This window comes from Lepisosteus oculatus, chromosome 6 (assembly GCF_040954835.1).
Source record: "Lepisosteus oculatus isolate fLepOcu1 chromosome 6, fLepOcu1.hap2, whole genome shotgun sequence".
In the NCBI taxonomy this organism is placed as follows: Eukaryota; Metazoa; Chordata; class Actinopteri; order Semionotiformes; family Lepisosteidae; genus Lepisosteus; species Lepisosteus oculatus.
Window position 1 is genome coordinate 54,527,895 of NC_090701.1, and position 25,966 is coordinate 54,553,860.

The 25,966-nt window shown below is 38.3% G+C and overlaps 1 protein-coding gene across 1 annotated transcript in view; it reads left to right on the plus strand.

The window, feature by feature from the left end:
* LOC102685401 (hypoxanthine-guanine phosphoribosyltransferase) overlaps positions 1-20,956 on the plus strand; it is a 37,425-nt gene extending 16,469 nt beyond the window's left edge. The window contains exons 4-9 of the mRNA XM_069191590.1: positions 3,041-3,106; positions 9,098-9,115; positions 11,008-11,090; positions 16,663-16,709; positions 17,086-17,162; positions 18,898-20,956. Of these exons, the coding sequence (XP_069047691.1) occupies positions 3,041-3,106; positions 9,098-9,115; positions 11,008-11,090; positions 16,663-16,709; positions 17,086-17,162; positions 18,898-18,945 (339 nt within the window). The 3' untranslated portion in view covers positions 18,946-20,956. The remainder of the gene's footprint in view (positions 1-3,040; positions 3,107-9,097; positions 9,116-11,007; positions 11,091-16,662; positions 16,710-17,085; positions 17,163-18,897) is intronic.
* The last annotated feature ends 5,010 nt before the right edge of the window (positions 20,957-25,966 follow it).

Sequence of the window (25,966 nt, forward strand, 5' to 3'; positions counted from 1 at the left end):
ATACTGGGGCTTTAGGACCCACACAGACGCAGGGTGAGCACTCCCTGCTGGCCCCACTAACACCTCTTCCAGCAGCAGCCTTAGCTTTCCCAGGAGCCTCCCATCCAGGTACTGACCAGGCTCACACCTGCTGAGCTCCAGTGGGCTGCCAGTGGTGCATTCCAGGGTAAGAGAACCGCTACACATGTAGCTGCTACACAGCTGCTGGCAAGTTATGTTAATAGCATGGGCAAAAGTTCCTGTATGTTGTTCAAGACATTTTTGTATAAAAACGTTTTTGTAATGATGTCATTTCAGCATCTGAATGGGTAATATTCTGCTGTTCTATGACATCCAGAGTAATTTAATGCAAAATAGTATCATACATGCACACTACATTCCCTGTTTCTGAAGAACATTCCGTTACTGTATGTTACAAACTCTTGTCTTCAGAGCTTATAGCACATACTGTCTTGTGTCATAAATCTAGTTATTTTCTCAGCAGTCTGTTCACTTATAAGACAATGACTGAATGTCTTTCAAACAGACAGGATATCAGCTGTAAATTCTGCCTCAGCATCTTTGCAGACACATGGTCTTCCTTCTTTGGGGTTGGAACTTGACACGACAGGAATTCATTTGAGCTATCTGTCAGTATAGCCTGTATTACAAAGATATACTGCCAGGATATACCTATCATTACAAATCAGAGGTGTCACTTGCTGGAAGAGTTTCTGAAAAGGGCTCCTTGTACATTAGAGATGATCCTCTGTAGATATTGGAAGTTGCTTGTCAGTAGCCTTTGGTTTAATCGTTTTTCAAATGGGATTTAATTAATTAAAAATAATTGAGTTCATGTTTGATAATGTATCATGACGCTCTAAAAGGATTTGCTATTAAAATAGTCAGTACACATCAAATTGCAGATAGTTTCGTTTCAAACATCCCTTTACCAGTCTTTGTGGTCAAACGTTTCCATTTTTTGTTAGTTAAGTTTCCAGGCAGGAAGAATGAAAGTCTCCATCCGGTGGTCTGAAAGCAAAATATTATTATTGTTGGTCCAGTTGGTGTTCAGGTAAGGGACCTGTCCCCACCTCTAAACTGCTCAGCCAAGCAGGAAAGAATCCAGGTATTGTACCCAGGCTGCTCTTCGATAGCACTACTATCAATACTGAATGAAAAGATACTTAAAATATGCTTTTGTTTGACACATGGAATCGTGAAAATTGAATTAAGTGCATATAAAGGCATAAGAAGATGATAAAGGCTACAAAAAAGTGTAGGCTATTCCTTCAGTCCATTTCTAGAGTGTTAGGTGGTGTGGCAGGCTGGCCGCATGAAATTCCAGTAAGAAACCACAAGGGGGCGACGAGCTCTCCATGAGGAGCAGGCTGCTCAGACAGCACTGTGATCAGGCTTGTGACAATGTGCTGAACAGGAGAATACCCAGGTGGAATTAGCTACAGGTGTGTAGCCACATGGGAGGAGAAGTATAAAGAACTGCTTCAAGAAGGGTATGTTGACAATATCCTTGTCCCAACACAAAGTTTGTCTGAATCTGCGTGTTTTTTTTTAACTGAAGAAAACCCACCTTAAATCTCCTATGGAGGTTGTGACGAAACATGTAAATCATGATACAGATGTAGCAGAAAGGTTTATGGTCAGATTTCTTTGATGATGCAATCCGTTGTATATGTTGCAAGCCTGATACAGCCGACACCATCTGTGCTGGCAGCTTTGTCATCATTAGGGACTGAGTTATCCCAATTGTCAGCACTGAGGGGGGAAGTGGATGGTGGAAGTCAGTCAGGAATCCACAAGTGGGTCAAAAATTCACAATTTTGCAGGATAATGACCTGAAGGATGAGGCCAAAGCCATACGGGAGTGAACTGATAAGGAGAGAGGGGGCCCAAACAGTCCTGGTGTTTGATTTTCTATAGAATACGATAGAAGGTGTATAGTAAGAGTTAGAGATTGCAGATCTGCAACAAATATGTCAGTAGTTTGTTGGATGGTACTGTAATTCATCAGTACAAACCTTTCTGGCTAGATGGAGATCTGCCATAAGCAAGAGTTCCCTAACCGACGGCGCTCCAGGTGGAAGGCAGCCCCCTTTAAAATGTAAAAAGACAATCATGAGATTAAGTGGATCCATCTGGCCAGAAATACAATAAGACCCGTGTATCACAAAACCACTAATTACACATCAATCAACGGCTGAAAAATTTTGTTAGTGTCAAAATGACAAAACAATTCAAATATTTGATCTATATCAGTATAGATGATTTTGAATACTTGTGTCATGTCTCCTCGTTATCTTCTTAGTTTAAGACTCAAAATGTTCAGTTCTTTCAGCCTGTCAGTGTAGGACATTCCTTTAAGATCTCGACTGCATCTGTTTGCTCTTCTATGGAATGATACCATAGCAGCAATATCTTTTAGTAATGTGGTGACAGAAATTGTGTACATTATTCTAAATGAAACCAAACTAGTGCATTGTACAATCATAACATGACATCCCTTGATTTGAATGACCAAATGTGATTTTGACTTAATAGCTTAAGCTTAATAGCTTTAGCTTAATAGCTTAAGATTACCCTCACACCTGAAGAAGGCTCCACAACGAAACGTTGTGTTTTCTTTCTTCTCTTTTCAGCGTGGAATAAACCTATTACTTGTTCCTTTGCAGCCTACACATGCTGACGCAGCTACCCACCTGAACTAATATTATCTTTGCCTTTTTATTGCTTTCTCACATTTCATGGAAGATGTAAGAGTTGTTATCCTAAATATCTCAGCCTTGGACATAAGGAGCCTCTTTTAGCTCAGTGTTTCCCAAATTTGTCACCTAAGTCAAGATGAATAAGACTACAAGCTACATACAGAGAGCATCTTACTGTAATCTGCTATATCTAAAAGCTTCTTAATATTTAATCTTTTTTTAGTCTTCCATAATGTATTTAAAATAGTTACTGTACTCATTGTTCTTAAATTACTGGTGCTTTTTTGTAATGTGTGGTCATTTGTGTAGTCCTGTTAATGTTCTCTTGTAAATTACAGAATGACCAATCAACAGAAGACATACAGATAATAGGAGGAGATGACCTGACAGTTCTCACTGGAAAGGTATGTACAAGGATTTAGCATAGATTGCTTAGAACGATTTTTTAAGATGCCTTTGTTTTTAATTGTGTTCCTATACACGAAGACTTTTTATGCGTGTCATTCTTTAAAAAAATGACTGCTCAAAAAGGCAGAATGCTTTATGTTGCTTCTGAGATAATGTATTCTCATTAGTTTCCCTCACAATCAGTCTGGAGATCATCGAAAATAGTGTCAAAGAATAAATGACAAGGACTAATTCCAGACTATCACAAAAAAGAAAATTACAAGGAAAATAGGTTATAAAGAGAATTGTGTCCTCACCAAAATGTGCCTTTTCTTTATTTTCATACAAAATGTAATTGAAACTATTTACTCATTGTAACGCAAGGTTCAGAAAATGCTTTGGGCTGGTTGTATTTCTCTTTTTGGATGTGCTTTTATTAAATATATAGTGTGTGGTCTGGTGGGAGTTACAGGGCTGGAAGACCATTGAACAAATACTTTTATACCTGTACTACAGATGACTGATTTGCCTGTAGCTTAAGCTTACAGGAAGATGTGTTTTTGCCTTCAATAGCTGGAGGTAGTGTGTTTAAACTGCACTTGGAGCACTGCTGCTGAATCCTTGAGAAACTTTGCTTCCAGTTAAAAAGCCCTGCCTTATTAATGTAAGTCATTTTGGATAGAAGCATAAATAATGAAGATGGCAAGGTTGGGAAAGCCCTAAGTGAATCAATCTCTAAGGGGAGTTTAAATAATGTGACAAAACGCTCTATGTGCTGCTGTTTCATGACAGTTCAGACAAGAGGGACTTCCTTAGTACGCACTGTCATCTCTGGACAGCATTTAAAATAACCCCTTCACATGACATGACGGCACACTCCTAGAAACTGAAGTGAGCGTACAGTACCTCCCCCCGGAAAATAATGTAACATCTGGGAATGCAGCTGAAGTGGCTGTCCTCTGATATAAGCGGCTGTCAACGGAAGACACTCTTAGTGACCCATTAAATCAAACTGAGATGTTATTTTAATTGTATCACTCTAGTTGATTAAAAGTACGTGTCATTATAATTATGGATCCTGGCCTGGTACTAAAAGGGCGGGTCGGTCTCCCCTTTCAGGACTGGCGAGATACACTGACACCACAAGGGGGAGCAGTTCTCCACAGTCCTGTACGGTATTTTCTCACTTGCGAGCCGGGAGTGTGAAAGGCTGCTTCGCGGAATCCGTACCTTTGGGAAAACGCGGTGTAGGTTTCTCTGTAATAATAGGCATAGGTCGTGACGGACTAGATGAAGGATTGCAAACAGCAAATCAATTTTGGGACTAAAACAGCTGCCTCAATTAACTACATCTAAAAAGTCGGCCATCGAAACAAGCAGGGGCTTTGCGTTGGGGAACTGCGAGGGCGCAGGTGAATAATTCCAAAGTGAAAAGTAGGCAGGAGAAACACACGATTTCGGCTGTTGTGCCTTCTGCAGGTGTCGACGCCAGCTGAAACGTCGTGTCTCTCATTCAAGGCCAAGACAGTCTTGCCTTGGGACAGGTTTTAACTGTTGCCATTGAAGATTGCGACCTGCCCGAGGGAGGACACGGAAAAAGCTACTCAAACGTCATTTTAACGTAAATTTAGGTTTACGAGGAATCTAGGAGAGCAACTCTCCCATTATAATGTACCGAGACAGACTGCCTTCTCGGACACCAACTTTGTATGAAAAGAGGTGCCCTTTGAGACACTTCAGTTGCTGCACACTGCATTTCATCCACTGTGAACATTGGAAAAGGTCTGTGGGCTTCACTCCTCGTAGGTGGTTTTCTCACTCTGTCTGCCGCATTATCATATTGTGATAATGACATGTATTACGAGATATGCAATGATTAAGCCATATTATACTTGTAAGCACAGCCCAAATAGCAGGCCCTGTGTTATACAGTATATTATACAGTTTGTCATGAGTGCGCATTTTTAGACAGCCACTGCACTGTATTAAAATTTACCCAAGGGTGAAACTTAAGCAGAAACTTAATTCGTATTTAGTCGAGGGGAGTACTGTGATCTATTTTAGTCTAGTTTAAGGTCTTGAGACTGCAAGGCTTCCTTTTAGGGGTTAGATCAGTGAACAACAATGCTCTTTGTTCCGATGGCTGTCAGAATGTGTGAGTGAACACTTCCTGGTTACAAAAATGTAGCCTGGAAATGAGGTATCTGTTTGGTCGTACTGCCGTGCCTAGGGAGGAGACGGGTGCTGTCATGTAGAGTCAGCTTGTCCGAAGGCACGCCACTCCTCACCCACAGGACAGCAGGAACTCCTCAGCTCTCAGGCTGTTACAGAGGTCCTGTGAAGAATCCCTGAAGGGCAGGAGTCCACATCGTCCAGACACTAATCTGAAATTGCAGTCTGTTGGTGCTCAGGGCAGGACGAGCTACAAACACAGCAGCTTTCCCATCTGACATTGCGAATTTGCCAATGTCAGGAGTAACTTGTGGAAACTGGAAAGCCGTGTTTTGAAAGCATACAATTTTGGATTGAACAGTGCCAGGTTTGTTATGTCTTGTTTTAAGTATATCATAGAGAAATCTGGATATTTCCAAATAGCAAAACATTTGCATTTGAAGCATTTAGATACGATAAGATCACTTTATTAGCCCTATACAGTTTCTTGGAGTAGGAATTCATCTTTTCACATACCCCAGGTTGCTCTCTATGAGACACAAAGACAGGGAGAGAAGCTCTGGGCCAGAGCACAGGGTCAGCCATTTATACAGTGCCCCTGGAGCAGCTGGGGTTAAGGGCCTTGCTCAGGGGCCTAACAGAGAAGGATACCTCTGCTGGCTGTGGGATTTGAACCAGCAAACTTCCAGCCACAGGTGCAGATCCTCAGCCACAGAGCCACTGCTCCACCCCTGTAAAGATAATACAGCAGTAAAGATAGAGTAGATGCATGAACAGAAATAATGCACAATCAATATTAATGTTTGTCATTTGCTGTAATTGTATAGATCTTTGCCCTACATGGTTAGGATTCCCTGGTCAGTCAGTCCTCACATGTGAATGTTAAACTGACTCAAAGGCTGTTTTCCTTTAGGATCTTTCCCCTAATATATGAAATAATCCGCAACATGCTTTCAAATAAATGCCTCGCAGAGATTTTTGTATTTGTATTAGTTCTAAGATTACCAGTTTTAAGGGCCTGTTAAAACTAGCACTAACCTTGACAAGGAAGTAAGGTCAACTTCTATCTTCACAGTCAGACGTAAGACTAGTGAAGCTCGTGATTCATCATATTTTATTCTATTGATTCTAGTGTGGTAAAACTGAATTATCGTGATAAAGGTGAAGTAACCTGGAAAAACACTGAAATCCATTTTAGACACTTAAATTCATTACTTACAACTGTGTTTCCTTTTACTGGTCCTCCTAATATCCTCTTATGTACCGCTGAATGAAAATAAAAGATATGAATTTCAGGTATTTTTGTTAGGACCTCGATAAGATCTGAATTGCGTTCGTTAAACCTCTGCTGTGAGGCTTTGAAAATTGAAAAAATAACACTCATGAGAAGAATTTGGCCTCCTTTCTTAACAATCATCTTTAAAAGACTCGAATTTTACATCTCAGTCATATATTAGCACATCATGCGTTGCTGTGAAGAGTTTGACCAGACTTTGGGCGTAGGCAGTGTTTCAGTATAGTGAAGTCGTGCCAGCAGGCAGTTCTGTTTGATTGGCAACCACACATCATTTATATAACTTTCCATGTGGGCGTTCTGAACGGTATCTGTGTTCGAAACAGTGAACGAGTGTATCACAGTCCTAATGGACAATATAATGGAAATTTAAGCCCCATTAAGCTGAATTAAGCGCTGTAATATAAAGATGTAGGTGGGATAAATACATTCCATGAAACCATGTTAAGAACACATCTGGGTTTGAAAAAGGTAGTGTGTGTGTATATATATAAGCTTAAAAATCAAAGGGCTTAGAAATGTACTTTGAGTACAATTAGCTCCTTAATGGAGCTATCCAATGTGAAGTGGTTTTCAGACAGCTGACTTGTGATTTAGTGAGTTTCTTGCCCTTTCCCGAATTCTTGCAAATCTTTTTAAAGCAGAGGTAGGCACTGAACAGCATATGTATTGACATGAAACCTGTGTGTCTCTGAAGCTTTAAATTTTTTTTTAGCGCGGCTTATTTTAAAATAAATATGGGGAGGTAGAGGAATTTACCTGCAATTCTTACATGTTCGGGTTTTGAAAGAATTTGTCGGTAATATTTGAATCCACAATAATTGCATAAGAAAGCTCAAAGAATCAGTACTCGGCAGTCCAGGTACTAAAATTTATCAAAAACCTTTTGTTCAATCAAAATGTCAATAAAAGTGAATAAAAATTGCTTATACTGCACATCAAAAGAAATTTTCACTTTATATGTGCATGTTTTTAGAGACATACAGAGTCTGGGTGCTGCATATTGATTAAATGTTTTGGCCCCATTTTGATTTATTGATCATTTGTGACTGTGATACACTTGAGTGACTCTGTTACATGAAGTCTAAATCACCTCGTTAGGACTGACAGAGATGTAACAAGACCACTGAAAGGAACAACAGCCTCATGCCATTGACATTCTGGAGTCACACCTTGCCTGAACTCGCCAGCAGTGGAGCCAAGTCCTCTGTTTAGTCTTGCCTGATGGACCTCAGTGTGGTGCTTATGTGCAGGATGATCTGCTAATTGCTGTGTACAGCAGATCAGAGGGGAGGTCCTGATTTAATGCGTTGGCTGAACGTTAATGTCCTGTTAATGATTTGACGGACATGTCAGGTCACTACAGAGCCCTGCTTGTAGTTATTGGTGCCAACATGCTTGTACATTTCTACATTGCCCTCACTTGCCCGCAACCAAAGCACCCTGCAGCTCACAACAACTGGCAGACCACTGGAGCTCAGCAGATGTGAGAGACTTCTGGGAAAAACTAAGGTTGCTGCTGGAAGAGGTGTTAGTGGGGCCAGTAGGGGGCCCTCAACTGCAGTCTATGTGGGTCCTAATGCCCCAGTATAGTGACGGGGACACAATACAGTAAAAAGGTGCCGTCCTTCGGATGAGACATAAAATGGAAGTCCTGACCCTCTGTGGTCATTAAAAATACCAGGGTTCTTCTTGAAAAGAGTAAGAGTGTTACCCCGGCATACTGGCCAAATTTCCTATTGGTCTTTCCCTCTCATTGCCCCTAATAATCCCCATCTGTGAATTGCCTTCCCACTGATAGCTGGTGTGCGGCGAGTGTACTGGTGCACTAGGGCTGACGTCACATCATCCAGGTGGGTTGGTGGTGGAGGGGAGTCCCCATTACCTGTAAAGCTCAAGATGAGAAAGTGGCACTTTTGCCTGCCAGAACTGAGCCCCATTGAACCCATCTGTGGGGATTAGCTGGGCTGATGTGGATCTACTCTATAGTCTATCTAGTCTATAGGCTCTACTAAAGCAATGAGACAGAACCCCACAAGGCAGCATTATCGACTGGATGGAGAGCTTGCAGTGCCTGCTGGGGTGGTCAGTCTACCAGCTTATTCACAGCAGACCTCTTGCTCATGACAAATGTTAATCAGTCCTGTGTCATGAGCAACAGACTATTCCATGTCTGATGAAGAAAGTGTCAGGACACCTGCTACAAAACAGATTGTCATTTTCCTGTGCACTTTGTAAATTTGCTGCTGTTCTGAGCTAGACGTTTAATTTGATTTTCGGTAAATGGTATGAAGCTCTGTAACAGCAAAGATTCTTTGCATGTATTTTCCTAAATTAAAGATACACTCAAGAGCTTGTGCATAATAACTGTAATTGTAACTAAAACATGATGAGAACAGTCTTGTTTCTAATTGAGAAGGATCTGAAATAACGGTTCTTCGCTGGTTTGATTACTGTAATTTAAAATGTATATTTCTAGTGTGATTATGCATTCCTAACCAAAACCTTTAATTGTTTTTTCTTTCTTTTACATGCAATGAAGAATGTCTTGATTGTAGAGGTAAGATCGAAAATGTTCATAAACCAATTAAAAGGGAATATGATCTCCTGAGTTGTTCAGTGTGCTTGGTTGTGTCGTGGATTGCATGATCAGCATGCCCACTATAGTAAGATCCATTTACATTTGCGCAGGCATAAGTACACAGAGTGCCTCTCATTCATTTCCTAAGTTGTTTTATGAAGTAGACGTTTGTTTGACCTCTTTGTGATGCCAGTGCTACACATTGTACTAGTGCTGCACACACAGTAGAGACCACTCACTGTGTAAAGCTGATCTAGAGTAAATTCCAACTGACCCATCATTTAAGAACACATTGTTTAAGAATTCATTGAATTGGTCTGCTTGGGAGGCTGCCTTCAGTGAGAATGTACTGTAACTTCTGCAATTAAATGTGATTACGAAGGCAAAATAATAAACCATTCAGAGGTCTGTGCCTTTGTTTCATGTCCTCATTTCGGAAACCCAACATCGTGACTAACCCTTTTGCTTTTCTTGTGGTGCTCCTGATTCTTTTGGAGCAGAACAGATTGAGATCTGCTTGGGAGTACTTCCAGACCAGCTGTCTCAACACCCTTAACTCTTAGCAATGCTTACCTCAAGTGTGTGTCACGCTTAACACAACACTTAATATTGCAACATTATGAAAGTACAGCATTTTGTTTCTGTTAGCTTTTCCAGTAATGGACCGGGCGGTTTTCACATTTCTTAGTTTTTTAAATTACAGAATAGTTTTGTTTCTTTTTAGTGCACTTCATTCCCACAATTCATTTTGCCACACTCAATTAGAGAACAGGCCATTATCTGAAGCAAAACGCAGCAAACCTGACTACAAATATAGATGTAAATCAATGAATATACAGTAGTTATTCTTAGTTTGGAGAGCTAGCCAAGCTACTTTCCTATTAGGCAGAAGGAAAAGCTCTCCATACATCAAATATCAACATGCTTCCTGGTGAATTGTGCCAGTAATTTCTCTCTATCAGCATTGTGGTTAAAAAACAGAGGAAAATGACTCATTTATGACCAGGGAGAACATCTGTACAGGCAGTAGGATGTTCAGATTAAAAGGATTTTTTTTTGTCTGGAAGCAGAGACTCTAATAGCTTATCAAACCTTTTTGAGCCATCTTGTGTGTTTTTTTTATAAATAACCCAGTAAGCTTGAAGAACAAAACTGGTTGAAATAAAACTGCCAAACTAAATTTATATGAAAAGAGGTTTGAACAGTTGCAAAAGCATAAAATGATTGTATAGCAAAACAATACAGGCATCATACAATATCCCTCCTGTACTGTAGCTGCAGACATAGGACTCATGCACATGTATCTGGAATAATAAAGAGAGATAATTATGTGTTGTGTTAAGAAGCAGAGATGTCATTAATCAACAAAACATTAAAGAGAACAATAGACTGAGATGATTTCCAAAGTCTTACCGCTGAAAACTACAATTTTCCATGATGTGTCATATTTCCATGACATGACTGTTTTAGCTGTCCCACTTCCTTGTACAAACATTCTGAGTTGACCTTGATGTTCAGTAGGACAGCAATGCAATTTGGACAGAAATAGTTCTGAGACCTTGAATTCACTTACATTCTAATATCTATAGTTCACTGATGTAAGATACTTGTCAGTGACAATAATTTGGGTACACAGTAGGGAAAATTAGGCACTCCAAACTGGCCAAGTAATTAAATGAAAGTCTTTTCATCTTCTGTGTTGTCTTTTTAAATTTTTCAGAACAGCTTATCATATAAGACATTTTAAACTTGATGTATGATGTGCATCCACTTTCACTGTGGACAGGGGGTACAAATTTTGTCACGGCATGCATCTGTTCACTGTGTTGTTTTAATAATAGACTCAGCAGGACCTCAATCTTACTTCATAGGCTATAGTTGACACAGGCAAGACAATGAACGCTCTCCTTAAACATGTTGAGAACTACAAGCCAAAGATGATCAAAGTAGCAAGGTAAGTTAAAAATCTACAGTTCAATTAAAGAGTATACTCTTCACTTATTTTCATGTATTTTTGTACTTTTTTTCACCTTACCTAGTACTCCTAATCAATTACGACTAACTACAATATACCTAATGTTTTATTATAACTTTTCCTGTGTAGTGAAAATGGTGCCACTACCTGTTATTTAAAACTGCTCAACTGTAATCCATAAAGTACCTGACCAAGGTAAGTATTCATTAGACAATATTACTGATAATTAAACAACAAAAGCTTGTTTTTTTTTTTAAAAAAGCACCTTTTCAAAACCAAGGACACTGTACATGATGAAAAAAAATCCGGTGTTGTTCTTCTTTGCTATTATGTTAATTTCATACAGGTCATGGTGCCACATAGTCTTATTAGCATTTGAAGTATGTGAGAAAGTTGAGGATGGAGGTTAGTTTCATATGAAAGATAGTAAAAGTAAACCGTTCAGGCCACCGACTTGTCACTCTGCCCTGTGTGCGGCTGTGGGGTTTGTAGCCCTGAGCTGGGACATGAAAAACACTGTTAGCTATTCCATTCAGGTGGGTATAACAAATACAACTGGTTCTTTAAGAAAATGATAAAAAAGGAGGCCCGTTTAGGTCATTTAGTTGACGGTAGATACTTCATCTGAGGATCAGTTGTAGCCGATTCTTAACAGAAGAAATGGTATTGGGTTCAACAGCATGGTTGGGTACACCTTTCACTGCAAATCCTGAAGAAGTGCATTGCGTTGACTTTGTCACTACTTTTGGGGATTTTGAATACAGTACTTTAATAAGGTCCCTCTAGTCTTCTATGTTTGAGACGTACTGTACGAGTAGGGCACTTCCTGTGAGTCAGGGGGTGTGCAATGTTTTGCAGAAGAATTCACACGTTTCCTGTAGTGCCCTGTAGTGTAATTGAGCTCCCGGTTATTTAAACAGGTGCTGCTTTAGTCGAGTGTGCAAGGGAACCAGAGAGAGAGAGAGAGTACTAACCCTGCAGACAGAGCTCTGAGAGACTAAGAGTGACAACACAAGAGACACTATACTTATAGTTTGTCCAGAGACAATGAGCAAGAAGAGGTTCTTTTGTATTTGTTAAAGGAGAATAAAAGGGCGTTTTGCTCCTAAAACTCCATCACAGTGTAGTTTCTTTCCCACAAACACATTTTTTTAAACATAATATCTTATTCAAACAGAAAACTTTTGTTACATAAGGGGTAACAAAAGTTACAGTAAATGTGACCAAAAACCAGACAGAAAAATCGGAAAGAGGGTGAAGTACAATAACAGTAAATGCTTTGAGAGCAATTACAGTTGTAGAGGCTTTATGAAAGCCAACTTCTCACACAGGCTTGGTGCAATTTTGCCCCTTGTTCCTGGCAGATTTAAGTTGCCTGGAGATCACCTACGGAGGGCAGTTTCCTAGTCTTTCCGCAGATTCTCAGCAGCATTTCTCTCGGGACCTTGACTAGGCCATTCAAGAACATTCACTTTGTTACTCTTAAGCCACTCCAATGTAGATTTGTCCTTGCGCTCTGGATCATTTTCCAGCTGAAAGATTATTTTTTGTTCCTGCTTTAAACTAATTATGGTGACTCATTAAGGTAATTCTGTGCACCTAAATCAATTTAGGTTTGCCATAACAGAAGGTTTATATATATTTATCATTTATTTTTTCTTTCATGTTACTTCTCTACTTTTTTGCTTTTATGTGGAGTAGGATGTGTATATCACAAACATTAACTGTACTTCAAAGTGCCATGACAGCAGGCTTTAAAGCAGCAACATGTGTAAACTCTGCAAGGGTCTGAATACTTTTGCCAGGCATTATCCCAATCTTCTGTGGGCTAATTCCACAGCATCAGCGTCTTCCTTGTGTTGTTGTAACCAAAGTGTTGTACAAAACGTTCTAAATGCAGTCTCGCAAGTACATTGTACAATTTCAACATTCCATGATTTCAGTGCAATGTTTTAAACCGTATAGCTGTTAATATTTGTGTTGTCTCCTCACATTGTTTAGAAGATGAAAGTCAATTGTCTAAGTGTTATGTGGACCTTTTTCATAAGGAGCTTACTCAAGCTCAGTGTTTTCCGTTTTGAATTTCTATGCTACTTGCATGTAACACATTGAATGTCGGGTGTGAAGTGTTTTTCCAGTTTTGAATTCTATCCGCATCATTTTGAATTTCCTTTGCCACTTCTACAGTGCTTGCTCATCATCTTCACCTGTGAGCTTGGCTAGTTTAATAACTACACTAGAGTCCAAATCAATCATATAATCTAGGACTAACAGTGTTCCTAATACAGGTCCCTGTGGTACTCTGCTAAATACAGTACTGCAGTTGGAGTATTCATCCCTTATGCTTTTGTTTCCTGTCCTATTTATTATCCAGGTTTTTTTTTCTTAACTCTTTTGTAATCCAAATACATGCATTTCCTTTAATGTCTACTGCTGGTAAATTGAGAATTCAAGTAGACAAATATTTTTGATATTTAAAATATACCATATGCTTTGTATTAATCCCTGCTGTTTTTTTTTATCAAAGTCCTTCCTTTTCCAAACCTATGCTAGCCTGGAATTCTGTTTTCATATTAATGATCCTCGGTGTCTAATTGTTATTTCAATAACCTTAAACATAGCAGACGTACAGTAAGACTTATTGATCTGTAATTGCTTGGTTTTGTCACCCTTTTTATGGATGGCCTCTATAGATATATACAGTGCCTTGCGAAAGTATTCAGCCCCTTGAACTTTTCAACCTTTTGCCACATTTCAGGCTTCAAACATAAAGATATAAATTTTTTATTTTATGTGAAGAATCACCAACAAGTGGGACACAATTGTGAAGTGGAACGAAATCTATTGGATTTTTGAAACTTTTTTAACTAATAAAAAAATGAAAAGTGGGGCGTGCAAAATTATTCGGCCCCTTTACTTTCAGTGCAGCAAACTCACTCCAGAAGTTCAGCGAGGATCTCTGAATGATCCAATGTTGTCCTAAATGACTGATGGTGATAAATAGAATCCACCTGTGTGTAATCAAGTCTCTGTATAAATGCACCTGCTCTGTGATAGTCTCAAGGTTCTGTTGAAAGTACAGAGAGCATCATGAAGACCAAGGAACACACCAGGCAGGTCCGTAATACTGTTGTGGAGAAGTTTAAAGCCGTATTTGGATACAAAAAGATTTCCCAAGCTTCAAACATCCCAAGGAGCACTGTGCAAGCGATCATCTTGAAATGGAAGGAGTATCAGACCACTGCAAATCTACCAAGACCTGGCCGTCCCTCTAAACTTTCAGCTCAGACAAGGAGAAGACTGATCAGAGATGCAGCCAAGAGGCCCATGATCACTCTGGATAAACTGCAGAGAACTACAGCTGAGGTGGGAGAGTCTGTCCATAGGACAACAATCAGTCTTACACTGCACAAATCTGGCCTTTATTGAAGAGTGGCAAGAAGAAAGCCATTTCTCAAAGATATCCATAAAAAGTTTCGTCTAAAGTTTGCCACAAGCAACCTGGGAGACACCCCAAACATGTGGAAGAAGGTGCTCTGGTCAGATGAAACCAAAATCGAACTTTTTGCCCACAATGCAAAACGATATGTTTGGCGTAAAAGCAACACAGCTCATCACCCTCAACACACCATCCCCACTGTCAAACATGGTGGTGGCAGCATCATGGTTTGGGCCTGCTTTTCTTCAGCAGGGACAGGGAAGATGGTTAAAATTGAGGGGAAGATGGATGCAGCCAAATACAGGACCATTCTGGATGAAAACCTGTTGGAGTCTGCAAGAGACCTGAAACTGGGACGGAGATTTATCTTCCAACAAGACAATGATCCCAAACATACAGCAAAATCTACAAAGGAATGGTTCACAAATAAACGTATCCAGGTGTTTGAATGGCCAAGTCAAAGTCCAGACCTGAATCCAATCGAGAATCTGTGGAAAGAGCTGAAAACTGCTGTTCACAAACGCTCTCCATCCAACCTCACTGAGCTCGAGCTGTTTTGCAAGGAAGAATGGGCAAGAATTTCAGTCTCTCGATGTGCAAAACTGATAGAGACATACCCCAAGCGACTTGCAGCTGTAATCGCAGCAAAAGGTGGCTCTACAAAGTATTAACGCAAGGGGGCCGAATAATTTTGCACGCCCCACTTTTCATTTTTGTATTAGTTAAAAAAGTTTCAAAAATCCAATAGATTTCGTTCCACTTCACAATTGTGTCCCACTTGTTGGTGATTCTTCACATAAAATAAAAAATGTATATCTTTATGTTTGAAGCCTGAAATGTGGCAAAAGGTTGAAAAGTTCAAAGGGGCCGAATACTTTCGCAAGGCACTGTATACCATCTTCCTGTCAATGGGTTTTCCCCTGTCTTGAGTGACTGTTGGAAGAGTTTTGCTAACAACCTACGAATCACATATCTTGTTTAAGTACAGTTGGTAGAATACTGTCAGGTTCTTTCAGAGCCTGAAACACTTCTGGTTCATCTGTGCTCCTAATTCTTAATTTAGAACTTTGTCTTTTCTCAGATTGAGATGTGTTTATTGGCTTCTTCCTTGAGAACCACTTGGGTGCAATATTAATTTCTCACTTCAGTTATTTCTCTCTCATTGTCAGAAGCTTTGAGATTATTATTTGGAACAATTTGCTTCACCTTTTACTGTTCTGTAATACAGAAAGAGTCATTTTTATTCCAGCCTCCAGCCTCCAGTATTGCAGGATTGTTTTTTAGATCTTTGTTTTCTAATATCCCTTTTTAGTTGTGCTCGCAATTAATTACACCCGTCTTCTTTAACCAAACATTGTTCCTGTGAATTCTTCTTCCTTTGCCATTCTGTATATTTCTCAATATTTAATGAGCTCAACTTTATTAATTTGCTTTAATTACCTTACTGTTAAGTATCTCTATGCTTCAGAGATAACAAAAAAAGTAATATGTCCTATATAATTTTTTTATGTCTTGCTTTCATAGTCTGCTTTCCGGAAGTTGTAAACCAAGAGTCTGGGAGCACCAGAAGGTTTCTGGTTTTCTTTCCACCTGAGCCCTTCAATACTTAACCGGTCTCATTAATTGCTTAACTGTACAATTTGAAACCTCTCGTTGTTCTTAGGGAGCTGGAGATTTGAAGAGAAATATAAAACCTGCTGAACAGTATGTCTGCAGACCAGAGTGGGGCTCCCCATTGTAAACATGGTGTTTTGAATCTGAATCTGAATCTGTTTATAAGCAGGATTTAGACCAGTGTTCACCTTGTTCCTTAAATTTGAACATGTACTGAGAGGCATTCAAAGGCAACGTGTGTTAGTGTTTCTAGTAATCACTGGTTGAATTGACATTGCCTCTCGGTAGATATTGCTCCATGCTGTGATTAAAAGCTGTAATCTGCTGTTAATATTCTCCTTATCATCCTTTTTCTGGTGACTGTTTTTACACTTTCCTGTCTGTGCATGAGAAAAAGCCTCAGTAGAACTGTGAGTGTACAGCGCCTTGCGGTTTTGTCTTTGCGTTAAGAGAAAGAACTGTAGGCTTGGTACCAAAGTGCCACTGTTATTGTTTCAGCTTGCTGGTGAAGAGAGTACCAAACGAAGGAGGCTGTCGTCCAGACTGTGCGTACTTTCCACTTCAACTCCAAACATCCTGCTTTAGATTAAATTAAAAGCTCCAATAACGCAATTGCATCTTATTTATGTTTAAGCGTAATTTTTAAATATCAAATGCTAATTGCATGTTTTTATGTGGGTTGTTGATCTTGAAATATTCTATATGCATGTAAAGCCAGGCATACATTGATAATATGAATTTTATTGAAGTTGTTCATTTGCTAATAATCTTTCATACTATATACTACTTTGGGCGCAATACAATGATGAGAGTTTTATCAATTTTGTACATTCGTTTTTGTAAGGTTACTTTTCGTACTTGAATGAATTCAAAACATATTAATTAAAGCATTTATGTTTTGTTTTTTTTATTTCCTGGCAGATGTTGGATTTGAAATTCCAAACCATTTCATTGTGGGCTATGCCTTGGACTACAATGAGCATTTTAGAGACCTCAATGTAAGATAATATCATGTTGTGATATTCCTGACTTTAATTTCAACATAAGGACACATCTAGGCGCATTATTGAAATTTCGTGACCGGAATCACGTTTGCAAGTTTAGTCCCTTTATGGGCTTAAAAGAGAATTTTACTAATAATTGCTGTTAATCTTGATTTAGGAATAATAGGTTGGCATAACGTATCCTCAGGTATCATGGGTGTTTCAGTGTTAGGTAGAGTTAGCTAAGCTTATTAATTATTATTAATTAATTAATATTAATAAGGATCGTCTCTCATCTGCCTTTCGTTCATCTTGATGTGGCGTAGGTTTGAAAACATGGGTGAAACCCAATTTATTTCCTAATCCTGCTGTTAAAATAAAAATTATACAGTTTGTATTTTATCATTTTAGGTATCTGGAATCTTTTTATGTTAGATTTCAGTTATGTTAGTGTTGTAATAAGTCTACAGAGACATAAAAAAAAACAAAAGCAGGAATAAAGTCTGGAGCAATACATTTCTTCTATCATTGTAATACGACACTAGAAAAACATATTTCTTTTTATTTGCATTAACTTAGCAATAAGTACCTTCTTTTTATTGATTTAACATACAAAATTGTACCCAATAGAGCACTGATATTATCAGCTATGATAAATGATTTCTGATATGATTAATAAGTACAGGAAATCTATTGATGCTTGCTAGAATGATTAAGTACAGTAACACAGCGATTTAGAGAACTTGAGAGAGATAGAGAGATGGTTACTATTTATAATTTTTTAGATTTGAAAGGTTCCTTAGACATTATCGAACATAAAAAACTATCTGCACTGAGTTAGTGTTCCCAAATTTGAACTGAATCAAAATAAAAATTTGTTTATTAAAAGGATACTGCAGACACTGAGGTGATTTATTGGATCAACCCTGTATAAGCCACGTGTTGTGCTACAGTCAAGTATATCTATACGGAGCTATCCTATCGCAACACACAAAGGCATCGGGTTTTTGCCTATGGTCAGATTAATACAAAAGGAAAAAATATTTTAAAATGACTATACTTTCATATTTGTGTTTAAAAGTAAAGTTATTATAAAATAATTCTTATGAATACATTCATGAAGTACAGTAATGGCTAGCGTTTAGCCTTGCTTAGTGAAAACTACTGTAAGTGTTACATTTTTGTACACATCTTGTGGAACAATATGCCTTTATGGAAATCTAGAAGTTCCATGAAGAATCATTTGAACATGGAAGAATTCATGGTTGTGTTATGTTATTTTGACCCATTATGATAGCAGGTCTAATCTGCTAAAACAGTCATGATATTGATTGTATTGTTATTAAACTGTACAGTATCTCTCATTGATCTTGTTGTAAAAATGACAACTTCTCTCATTTACATGTCATGCTTATATGATAATAATAAGTAGATATTGATTATCTGTCAGATGTGTTAAAATGGAAATCTTTTGAAATAGCACAGCACCATAAAGTTAAATTTAGGCTCAGTAATAACAACAAAATGGCAAACATATACTGTAGGAATAAATGCAGTATATAAGTGGTATAAAGTCATAAAGGCAGCATATTTCCCTTGTTGTAACTTCTGATTATTAATTTGGAAAAAACAGCATAGTACTTAGTACTAAGTCTAATAAACAGTTATTCAGATTGATAAATTGTGGTACCACTTCATTCACTAGATTGTGTAAGTGTGTGACTGATTCAAACATTTTTCTGATTTTCAGCACATATGTGTAATCAGCGAAATAGGCAAAGAAAAGTATAAGGTCTGAAGATCACCCTTTCCAGCCTACAAAGAAGAGCATATTTGCTTACATGATGCTTGGACACAAAGCACAGCATGTTACCTCCTAGATAGGACATCTGGACACAATGGACAGTATTTCCTCACATAGTCTGGATACAGATGACAGCACATTTCCTCATAAGGAGCTCCTGCAAGACATGCTGTCAGTGGATGAAGTACTGTATGTTTGCTGAGTGTTCAGATGTTCTCAACCACAAACTGTATTACAGCCCCAACAGCCCCCAAAACAATCTGAACATAGGAATAGTAACAAACTGTTTATCTTAAGTATTAAATTCAAAGACTGGATTAAGCCTGAATAGTAATTTACTTTGGTATTTAGTAATTCAGTTAAAACAGTTGCCTTTAAATATCAGTACCAATAATTAAAGAATTAAATGTATTTATTTCTCTTGCTCTTAAGAAGTTTTCCATGTGAATGTTTTTCCGATTGCTGACCTCTGGTTTTTTCAAGTAGGAATGAATCTGAAGCAGGCTGTTCATATATTTCAGTCTTTCCATACCATTTCCCAGCTGTCTCAGGATACCCAAGAAAAACTCACCTGGGTATTAATAATCATTGGTGGAGACTTTGAACTTTAACATTTAAACAAAATTAGACAGAACCTTATCTTACACACTCTTGCCCAAGGACTTGGAATTCCATCAGGATCACTAACGTAAAAGGTGGACCTGCCCGTCAACCAACTACAGCTTCGGTAGAAGATCTGTCCCACCTGTTCACACTCAATGTGGGCTTATTGAAGAGCTGCCTTTACAATGCTAAGATGCTCAGTCATCTTGATTTGTTGCTTGTGCTGGCATTCTCATCGTATGTACTTTCCGGGCTTTGACCGTGTTTGCTTGATCTGTGTTTTGAATTTCCCTTGTATTACTTTGCTGAGTTTTCCTGGCTTTGAACTTGCTTGGAGTGTCTCGATTCTGTCTACAGATTTCACCAGTTATAACCCTCAGTTTTGACCTCTGCCTTTTTTGGATTACACCCCTGGACTGTGGTTCTGTTTTGCCTGCTTCTCCCCGCCTTGTGTAATGCTCACCTGCTGCTGTGTGTTTCGCCTGGCTGTCCACTTTTACCTGCTTTTGGATCCAGCCCACAACCTCTGATCGCTGCACCTGCTTGTAGCCGCAGCAGTAAGAACAGACCCTGGGATTCTCACAACAATACAACATTCTAGAACTCGCATCACCCTTAAGCTAGAGTGACTTAGGGGCTCTATATATTGTATCTTTTCTTGACTATTGTTTTGAAGTTGTGCGAGGTAATACACTTCATGATAACATGTGATCTGAACCCTGCTTGATTTTCTAGACAAGCTCACTTGACTGTGTCACAGCTTGAGGGGAAAGGGTGGTAATAGAAAAATGACTAGCATATCTGGACTCCCAAGTAGTTTTTTTCTGACAAGATCTGAGGTGGTTGAGCATCAAAGTACCATTTTTATGTCTGAGTTATCATTGGAATGTCCAATTTATGGAAGAGAGTTTGATGCAACTGTACTCCTTCATAAGCACTCATGTGCTATTTTCTTGCAAATATTTATGATCCAAACAGATGTTGAATTCTTTTTCAGTGTCATTCATTATGGTCATTATGCTGTATAGCCTGTTGATCTTTTCAGTTCAGGCATGGTTACTTTTCTTTTTAGCATAAGTAAAGGTCCATTACCCAGATACCCAGATAATTCTGTTCTGTAACTATGCACGTTGACAGAGATGTTTGTGACATTGCATATATCCTGGATCAATCCCTTTCCAGGAGTGATTTGGTGGGAGCTGTGCTGTTGTAAAAGACACCACATACCTTGCTAAAAATGGATTTGTGAAGTTATGGACAAGTCACATGACCTGAAAGTAATTTATATTGCTGTTAAAGGCTTACTGTTGAGACATGATGTCCATTTCTTTCATTCATTTCAGCTTGTACTGTTATGAGGCTGGTATATTGTTGGACTAATAAATGTGGTATCACTTTCTAATTAGTTTATCGTTGTTGATTTTTGTGTATGTTCTAGTTCCGAGACTTCGAATTTCACAAAATATAAAGTAGCATGTTTCATTGCAGCAAAATTTGAATTACGAATGCAGTGCGGGAGGTGGGATGTCTGGACCTGCGTTACACACTGAAGGGTGAAAAAGGGTAGTTTTTCATAAATGGCTATAAATTTGCACATTGTGGCAAACATCTGTCAATCAATTGTTTGTAAATTGAGGGATGCCTCTCCTGTAAAACTAGCAAAGCCTCATTTCGAATATTGTGTACATTTTTGGTCACCTTGTTACAAACAAACCATGTCTGTTTTGGGATCAGTCATGCATTTTGGGATTTTAAAGAATATCCTAGACTGACAGTCTAAAAAATTAAATCTCTATCATCATGGACGGAGAAGACTACGAGGCGACCTGATCCAGGCATTCAGAGTCCTCCAAGACCCTGACAAAGTCATTCTAGTGGGTATCGTCACGATCAACAATGGCGCTAGCCCAGGAGAAAACTTCAAGGAAGTGTATTTTGAAACAAAGAAAGGAAGGAGCTATTTTACACAAAGGGCTGTAGGAGCGTGCAACTAATACTCTGGACTTCTTTGAAGAACCTGCTAGCAGCCACACAAGCTAGACTGGTAGACTGGCTAAACAGCCTCTTCTCATGCACAACCTTGCTGATATTCTGTAAACAAAGTTCTTTCTAGAATATTGTGTTTCCTAGATTGATTTACTATCTAGGTCTAAAACTAAATGAAGTCTACGGAATTTGTGTACTGCCTGTACTTACTTTTTTTAATATAGCTAACAATACGGCGAGAATTCATTGCATAAAAGTGTTCAGTTTGAACATTCAAAATAACCCCCTCGAAAAATGTGGATGGTCATTCGTAATTCAAAAAACAAAACATTATAGCAAGGAAGTGAATACTTCTGCTGGGCGCTGAATAATGTCCTCAAAACAGTATCTGAAAGATACATACACAATAAAGTTAGAACGCTACAAAAAAATCAAAGAAAAAGGGTTTTTAAATGTCCTGTTATATCACTTTTAAAAAGTTGGATATTTTTTGTCCGTAAATTAGGAAATAATAAAAACTGTGAATATGTCAGAGAGACACAGTTTCATAGTTGTATTAATAATGTGTCTTTGTTTTCCGCTGAAGTTGCTGTTGTTTGAAAAGAGACGAAAGTAACTGTTCTCGTATCACATACCCCAACGAATACTCTTAAAGACACTCCAGTCAGTGTGGCACCACTCATAAGAAAAATATACCCCTCAAGCCTCCCAAAGGAAATGTGTTTTATCTGCAGAAACTAATAAATCACCTCTGAAAATAATTCATTTGTGACTAGGCCTAGACCTCGTACGGATAAACCCTTTGTCGTAGGAGGAGACTGCTTTTGACTGATTCAATCATTGTTTGTGCAGATAATGTGCCATTAATAAACGCAGAGAACATAATATTATCTGTGAACCTGGCACGACACAATATCAAGGGAAGAACGTTCTTCCTCACATTTGTTGTTTTCCATGAGTCATCCTGAAAGTCTGAAGTAAAAACTGGCACCTGTGCTATAAATGTAATGCAGTCTGTTCATTTTAATTGTTAAAAACGTAAAAGCCTCTCAGGGCTCTTAACTGTGAATTTGTTAAGTGTTAATAGTGTTTTGGAGGATGTTTTGATAAACACAAATATATTTTGGCTGTGATTATCACCAGGACAAGCTGATTGACAATTGATGGTAGTATGTTTCCGTTAAGTCTAGAAATGTCTGCTTTGCTTTACTGATCAAGTATATAACTTAATGTTATTAATACTGAATTATTTTTAAAATTTAAATTTAAAATGTGATTATAGGGGTGAGATATATAATACTGGATGCACCAGCTTGAGTTGGCTGTTCAGCATACTGTACATGTTACAGCTCTTCAGCTCTTACACCATGGGCATCCTGAATGTGTCAGAAGCTGCGGTGAGAAATTTGTAATTTCACAGTATGGAAAGAAAATATACTTTGAATTGCTTCAAGGATGCAACCACAGATTCACAATACACATTAAATTGGATAAAGTTAAGTTTTTGGGAAAGTGTGATACCATCTCATCATTTGTACACATTTTCTTCTGACAAGAACCTTTGTATGGGTCAAATAGTGCTATATCTGTATATATCTAAATATCTAAATATGTATCTAAATAGTCTAGTCGGGAACACTTGCTTCAGTGGTCAATACCTTGTGTGTACACTTTTAAAATTAAATTAAACAGTTTAGAATGGTGATATTGCAGCAGAACGCTAGTTCTGTTCATCCATTCCATCAATAAAGAAATGACCGGACCAGTGACATTATGAGGTGAAGGTTAATGTTGATGCTCATATCTACACAGCTCATCAATTCCAGAGTGATGCAGACAGTCCTGACATTTGTCAGATGAAAGATTAGGGGGTTATATTACTGGTCAAATGTAGTGCCTGTTGTTCTGAACTCACAAGCTTTCCGTTTTACCTTCATATTACCTTGATACAAGGGGTGAACTGGGCTTCGGCTGATCTCAGGCGAAAAGGTCAGAAGGACGGACCCTGAATGCCCTATTGACTTACTACAATATATACTACAATATACTACAATATATTGTATCTCTGTTTCCCTTTACAGGAATTCGAAGTGTGCATGTTGTGAGTTGAAACTACTGTAGGTGAAGCGAGGAGATTCATGGAGCCCGAGTGCAGGTGTAATGTTTGCCAATTACAGTGAGACAGTGTGCCTTAGGTTCCTGAAGAAAGGGTTGCCTTCTGGATGGGATCGAAAAGTCATTCTTAAGAGAATAAAAATTGGTTAAGACTGTAAAATATTGTACATTGCTGCCAAATACACTATAAAATGAGGCCCGAAGAATTCTAAGACTTTATTAGAGCAACGAGGAAACTTTAGAGGACCAAGCCTGGTCTAGTAGCTAAATTAAATTATGTGCCAAGGCCTGAGTGAACAGAGATGAAAACTGAAGATTTCCATAACTAAGGCCCTGCAAAAACTGGAGTATATAAATTTGAATGTGCTGACAGCTCTCAATCTGAGACCTCAAGCCTTGCCAATGAAGAAGAACTAAAGGTAATGAACTCATCAGCCATCAGCTAATTGTAACATATTTAGAAAGAAATTAGGAACATGCAGGGACCTTCTAATACAACATATAAAAGCATACAAAATAAAGAAGTAGTCCAGTGCTGTTTCACACTAAAAGGAATAATATAATGTAAAAGATGGATACCATAATTTTCTGTTTGACATTTGTTCTAATATCTTGCTGAAAGAAGCCAAAGTAACATTACTTCCTGAGAAAAACAGCACCAGTACTGCCTAGCTATGCACACTATTCATTACTTAGCAAAGGCTATACACTCATTGCAATTTTACAATGGTCTGCTTATATATTCAAGTGATTCATCAATAAACTTTTCTTGAAATATCACAGAGCATTAGGAAACATATTTTTAAAATTTTTATATGGAACTACTTGTATGGAAGAATAATGTGTCATTTTGAAAATGAACATTTACAGGATTTTGTTGTTTTGGATTCCTCTGCTTTATTTATGAGAAAGTCTGTCAGACAAGTTTCTTTTGGGGGGCATTATACTACTGAAGATAAGTTAAACATACCATGGCCAAAGCTGTGCCTCATTTCGGGATGATAGTTCAAAATTAGCTTGCAGCAGATATATATGTTAACAATTCTTGAGATTAATTTTCCTGAAGTGACTAGACAGACAGCTTTGTGCTTTTGTGCTACAAAAACAGCAAATGCTGACTACGTTCATCATATGACAAAGGAGTGAATAGTGTGGTAATACAATAAGGCTTCAACAAGCTTGTCTCTGAGATCTGTGCTGTTGCGTGTCATCAGGTTGTGATTGCGTGTACTGTTGGAAACAGACCAGGAAATTTGTGTCACAGAACTTCCAGTCTTTTGTGATTGCTTCCCTTTTGAACTAAAGAGCAGTCTTCTCTTCAGGTAGAAAATATGACCTGATACTTTAAATAAATGAAATAGAAGTGGGATTCAATAGACCACTTGAATTTAAGAAGACATAGTATTTGTTAATGACTTTATTTGTTGTTTCTGTTGGTTTTTTCCTCAGGCACAGTAAGGTTCTTTAAAAATAAGTGTCTCTCCATTTTATTGTGTAATTACTAAGTATGCTGCTAGAGACATTTGGATTAACTTTGTAGAAAGCTGTCTCAGTTCATGAATCACTGAATATCATAGTTCTTCTTTTGAAGCTGCACTGTTAACAATGAGTTTCTTTGTCAAAAAGTGCTTTCCTTATTGAATTAAAAAAAACACACACACAGCTGCCCTACCTTAACAGAATACACAATAAACCTCTGTACCTTTCCAGGGAACTTGTCAGTACTTCTTATCTTGAAAAGGGTACTGTATGTGTAACTATTACAACAAGTCATACTTAATTTTTTGTTCTGTTAAAAAACAATATTTTTTTACCAGTAAAGCAAAAAGGGACCACTTCACATCTATATAGATAAACTATAAAAAGTGGATAAAAAATCCACTGGTTTTTGTCAGTAGGTACAGTATGAGGAGTTTGAATGTTGGAATCCTGTCTTCCCATAGTCTTTTAGTCTGTCAGTTTAGGGAATAAGACCATAAGAGGAGCCCTTTTGTGAACCCAAGGAGCTCTTCTAGACATTTATTGAAGGGAGTCAGGCTCATAGCTGGATAGCTTCCATGCTCTAACGTCTTTTTAGGTAAAGAAAGTGCCTCCTGGTGTCTGTTTCAAATGTACTTCCACTTGTGTCCAGTTAATTTGTCTTTCACTCTTCTTTCTGTAAAACTGCACTGCAGAGACGTTGAGGATTCTGAATACTGCTGTCGGGTCTCCTCATCGTCTTCTCTGCTCAGTTCTGTTCTCTCAGTCTGTCGGCACAGGACATTCCTCTACGTCCTGAAATCGCAAGTCTGGAGCAGCGGTACATTTTCTG